Genomic DNA, 5,461 nt, shown 5'->3' on the forward strand with positions numbered 1-5,461 from the left:
CAAAACCAGACGGGATTAGCTTTTAATGCGATTCTCAGGGAAAACCCTGAAATTGTGGGATTGCCAAGATCCCAGCAGGAAAATTAGCCAGCTTGCTGCCCTCCTGACCACAAATCAGCTACCAAACTCTCCCAGCGTCAGGAAAACTCGCAGAGAAACCTAGAAATGATGCACAGGAGCATCCTGGCCATCGCCTCCCTATATGTGGCCACACGGTCCCCTGTGAATCATGCTGCAGGGCAGCGGTACCGTCACATCTCCTCCGGCCCCGGAGCAGAGGCACGGCTTCAGAGCTCGCTGTGGGTACCTCACGCGAAAGGGTTCAAAAGCCTCCAGAAGAGATGTTGTGTAGGCGTGAGTGGAGTTATCACTGCTTGGCTTTATCTTTCTGGCTGGGAATGAACGTGGTACCGTTACACGTCTGCTACATTTGCTCTCAGGGGTCCCTGAGCCAAACTGAGAGAACTCAGCTGTGCACTCAGTCTTTTCCGTATCTAACTTCACTGATGTCTGCATTAAAACCCAGCAGCATGTGTAAAATTGGGACCTTGCATCCCAAGCGGAATTACATGATTTTTTGTGTTACTTAGCATCTTGGGACTAAATTTTTAGACTACAAGAACTTTTCTTGTAAAGGCTTTTCTCTTTCTGCTGTGTCACCTGTTATCCAGGTGCGAACACTGTCATCCAGGTGCTTTGCTCTGCGTGGCAGGTTAGTCCCTGTGCCTGCTGGGTCTCTTGTGGTTCATACTCTTACGTTTTGTCCCAGAAAGAAGTCCACTTACTGGAAGATGAGGCAATACTCCTCCCTGCACCACAAGATGCAGCTACCCCTGCTAGGACTCTGGGGAAGGTCACGAAGCCAGCAGGTCCCTCCCAGGGTTTCATTTCGGGTCTGTCAGTGACCTGCTGCGTGCCTGCCCTGCTGAATCACCGCCATCCCCCTCCCCTCTTCAGAGCTCAGTTGCTCTTCCCGCTCCCTGGGAATAATCCATAATAATCCTTTGTAATCTGTGGGAATCCGGTACAGATGCAGGTTGAAGAGCTGTGAATACAAGAGTCCAGGGGTTAGGCATACTTGTCACGAGATGCAGGATACATCTGGTACTCCTGTGGAAGTCTTGCACTATCCAACACGGACATGTAAGACCCAAGACTGCAGATCAGCCTCTGAATGCAGTGTGTTTGCGTAACAGGCGCGAACATCACCAAATTAAAAAACCCACCACTAACGAATATGAGCTTTTCACCTGAAATATTAAAAAAATAAAGAGAGGGAGCCTCTGAATTTTGTTACCGTTCATGTATACATTTAATAAGCCAAAGGAGTTTGATCATGTCACGGTATGTTACTAGAGCACGTGAGACCCCTTCTCTTTAACTTTGCTAACAATGGTATTTTAATTACTTGTTTGATTTTTGCCTTTTAAGCTTAAAAAAAAATTAACTCTTCCCGCATTTTTCCGTGAAAGGATCTTTTACGGTTTTTTCTTTTCTTTTCTTACAGTACAAAACAAATGTTTCTCAGACATGTAAACAACCATCATGGAAATGAAACTGCTCTTACAAGTTAACTTTATTGTTATGGACGTTCTGTTAGATTTAGCTCATGTTAGATGTATTTCAGCTCAGCGACTCCTTCAATGAAAGTTATTATTGTTATCATCACCTGCACTGCAACAGTGCCTAGAGGCCCTGGTCAGGGTTAAGGCCCTTCTGTGCAAGGTGCTGTACAAATATTTCGGTGTAACTCTGAGGTCCCTGGTAAGAGTGGCATTCACTGATGTGACTATAACCCTCTGCTTCCCTCTGCTCAGCAGTGATCCTCACAAATTATAGGACCTGGACTGAAACTATTCTCCAAACTAAGGCTGGAGTTGATGTTCGATTACTGTTGAAGAGAAGAGAAATGTTACTACGGGCCAATCCTGATGCCTGCAGTCCTGTGCGTAAAGCTGCTCACACTCATGGGAATGCTCATATGAGTAAGAAACTCCTGTGGGAAAGGTCTGCAGGATTGAGTCCCTGGATCATCGAACTCCTTTGCAAGAAAGCACGCAAGAAAAGCAGACTGGTTCCTTTTCTCTAAGGTTTCATCAGTATAACTCTAAGAGAGAAAGGGACAGGGTCAGGCGCTCAGTTTCAGCACCTTGAGCATTTTGAGTTCTGATCCCCAAATTAAAGAAATCTCTGCTCTGCCTTGGGCTACTGTGACCAGGCCTGGAAAAGTCTGTGGGACACTCTTTGTCATTAGGAGGCAGTGGTTTGCCGTTACAGCATGGAGGGCTTCTGTTTTATGGTGTGAAGGCTGCATCCTAGGCAGGAATTGTGAAGATTGTCTTCAGTCATCAGCAGAAATTATTCTGAAAACTCTTCAGAGCAATTGCAGTTTAAATAATGATTTTAACTTGACATTTGAGGTGAAAGAAAAAAAATTACATGAAATAAATAGCAAAGAATCAACATCCCTGCACAAACATAATGTGTTCCTGCCTGTGAAGCATCCCTTGCCAATTACTGCCCTTTAGGTTATGTCAGATGTTTAAATGAACCCTTTAGAGCTAAAATACAGTACTCTGAAATGAGGTTAGAAAAATTTAAAAATGACTAATGGGAAGTGTGTACAATGCTCTCTTTAAAACAAATTTCCCACCTGGGTAGCCTAGGAGTGTGAGGCCTCAATAGACATAGAGCCGATCCGAAATGGCAGCAGGCATGTGCGTCATGATCTGCATGCGCAGCCACCAGTAGTAATCCATGGGGTGGTAGCGGGTGTAGGGGGTCGTGGAGGTGAGCGCATGGGCGACGCTTTCGATGACCGGCGAGGTGTCTGTCGAGCCGCTGTTGCAGTACGTCTCCATCTTGCTGACCTGCTCATCGAAGTACTTCCTGCCATAGTCTTTGCGCACTATCTCAGGGAGCTCGTCCCACATTTTGTCGGCTATGGCTTTGATTCGCTCGGGGCTGTACAGGTTGGTGGCAGCTATGAAGTTGCCAGGCTCCACGATGCTGACCAGTACTCCCTGGGGCTGCATTTCGTACCGCAGGCAGTCAGAGAAGGCTTCCACGCCAAACTTGGTGATGCAGTACGGTGACCGGGCAGGACTGCCCATCCGACCCATCATGCTACTGATGTTCACCACACGACCTAGGCAGAGGCCAGGCAAAGCACAGCTGAGCTGTGGTACCTGATCCAAAGCAGATACCTGACACGTACCACCCAACAGATTCCTGAACGTGCATCCACCCGCCCACTGCATATCTGTAAGGGCTGCCTGGCAGACCTGCTGGTGGCTCTATCTGAGCATTGCTGTCCTGTGCAATGGCCTTCAGGCAGGAGAACAAGCCCATTGCTTGTGCTCCCTGGCTCATCATACCTGAGGGCACAGGCACATGGTGACACACAAAGCTCAGTGCTACGGGGAACACTGAAGAGGCTGGACAGAACCTGCACGGTGGGAAACAGGATTGCTCAGCAGTGATCAGGGCTGAGCCCAGACAAGAGGGAGCTGCAGCAGAGAAAGCCTCTGGCACCAAGGCTGAGCTTGTTTATTTGCAAGTCAAAGGCACAAAATCTAGGAGCCCAATGGTGACTTATAGTGTCTGCCTCTTAAAAGGGAATGGGTTGCTCCTGCATCACAAACGGCAGAGCAGTGTAAGTAAGTCCACTGCACCCTTTTCTGTGTGACAGCTGGATTACGGCTTCAGGCACAGAACTGGGGCCTTTCCCCTCTCCAGAAGCCATCCATTTTGGCTGGGGAGACTGCTGGTAGGAGACTGTGGATGCTGCAGTCTAATCAGAGGTTGCAGTTCTCTGCATTTTCTATCAGTGCTCATTGCTGAGCTGGGTTAGAAAGAGAAATTTTGACCACAGAAGTGGATACCTTTCCATGGTGTAAGAAATGCTCCCTGGGCCACGTACAGCCCAGGTCTGCAGCACAGGACTATGAAACCAACATTGTTAATGTCTGTGGATGCCTCAAGAGTAAAAAATATTCTCATTTAGTCCGGTAGTTGCCCCCAGTACAGGAAAGCTTTTGCCCCTTTATGCCAAGACCCATGCGAGCTCCAGGTCTGTGTTCCTTTCCTGTAAAAACCCCACCTCTCATACGTTACAAGCTCCCGAAGTAACACAGTGCACAGCTGACAACTTCCCTGCAAGACGCATATCATAGTACACTGCTGCTGCCCAACCTGCCCAGCAGTGGCACAGCTGGTTTTTGTATAGAGGGGAGGATTGCTCCTCGCACTGGAATTTATGGTGAGCTGCAGCTTCTGAACAGGTAGAAGAAGGTATGATGGATTAGATCTTGCGTGGGATGTTGCAGGAGAAGGCAGCACAGATGGGGAAGACAAATAATAACTGGTTTTCAGGACTGCTGCCTTGCTGTGTAACTCAGAGTGGTTAGGAAATCTGTCATTTGTGTGTATGCTGTGGGTCACATTCTGTCTGTAAAGGTATGAAGGTGGCCAGTGCTGCAGCGAGAAGCTTGATAGACCTTTTGGCCTCTAACACAGCAAGACATGGGGCAGGATGGGAAACCTGCTCCAGGGAGTGCCAGTCCGGAGGAGATCACTCACCCTTTGACCTCCGGATGAGCGGGAGGAAAGCCTTGGTGGTTCGCACAGTCCCCCACAGATTCACTTCAGCTACCTCCATGTAGGTGTCCATGCTTGTGAACTCTACTTCCCCGAATGTGGAGATCCCAGCATTGTTAACCAGCCCCCAGAGCCCTGGAAGACAAAATCAAGCAGAAAGCTTTCCCTCTGGGATGCTAATGAGAGCAGCTTGGAAAAGGCCTTGCTAATAGATTATGGAACCACACAACAGAGCTTTTCATTAAGACCTGTAAAGATGACAGCCTGACAGAAGAGACTCCAGCATGAACCTCAGCCTCCTGAGCAAATATAACCACAATCAGGATCTGGCTGTACTGCCCAACACTGCAGCCACAAAATACTGTGAATAAGGCTTCCCAGGAAGTTCTGAGCCAACAAACAGAGAACTTCAGCCTTGTCTAAGCTGTTCTCCTTGCCATTCTCTTTTTATCCATTGTGATTTTTTAGAAGAAGCAAAATACAGTCTCTGAATGCAAATAATAAGAATAGGAAAGACCTTGTAAGAAAAAAAAGAGTAATTCTTTCAAAGTAAAATCCCTTGTGTCACCATAAGAACTAGAATGTCTGCGATGCTGGGAGGGGGGATGTGGGTATGGGTGGACATGGGTGGGCATGCATGCCATGGCCTCTCCCTTTTATTCTGCTGCAACCAAGATGGCAACAACTGAAGCTACCAACTCATTTGGCAGTATTTTAAAGGAATTTGGAATAAAATGAACTCACTTCATATAATCATAGAATCATAGAATAGTTTGGGTTGGAAGGGACCTCTAAAGGTCATCTAGTCCAACACCCCGACCAGGGGCAGGGACATCTCCAACTAGATCAGGTTGCTCAGAGC

The 5,461-nt window shown here is 47.6% G+C and overlaps 1 protein-coding gene across 2 annotated transcripts in view; it reads right to left on the reverse strand.

Moving 5' to 3' along the window:
- Nucleotides 1–1,288: 1,288 nt before the first annotated feature.
- BDH1 (3-hydroxybutyrate dehydrogenase, type 1) overlaps nucleotides 1,289–5,461 on the reverse strand; it is a 16,907-nt gene continuing 12,734 nt past the window's right edge. The window contains exons 5-7 of one of the 2 annotated variants that reach the window (XM_009320393.1): nucleotides 4,582–4,734; nucleotides 2,654–3,148; nucleotides 1,295–2,107 (exon numbers count right to left, since the gene is read on the reverse strand). In XM_009320393.1, the coding sequence (XP_009318668.1) occupies nucleotides 2,679–3,148; nucleotides 4,582–4,734 (623 nt within the window). In that variant the 3' untranslated portion in view covers nucleotides 1,295–2,107; nucleotides 2,654–2,678. Of the gene's footprint in view, nucleotides 3,149–4,581; nucleotides 4,735–5,461 lie in introns of both variants that reach the window. The other variant, XM_009320392.1, reaches the window with a different exon arrangement.

This window comes from Pygoscelis adeliae, unplaced genomic scaffold (assembly GCF_000699105.1).
Source record: "Pygoscelis adeliae isolate BGI_AS28 unplaced genomic scaffold, ASM69910v1 Scaffold413, whole genome shotgun sequence".
NCBI lineage: Eukaryota > Metazoa > Chordata > Aves > Sphenisciformes > Spheniscidae > Pygoscelis > Pygoscelis adeliae.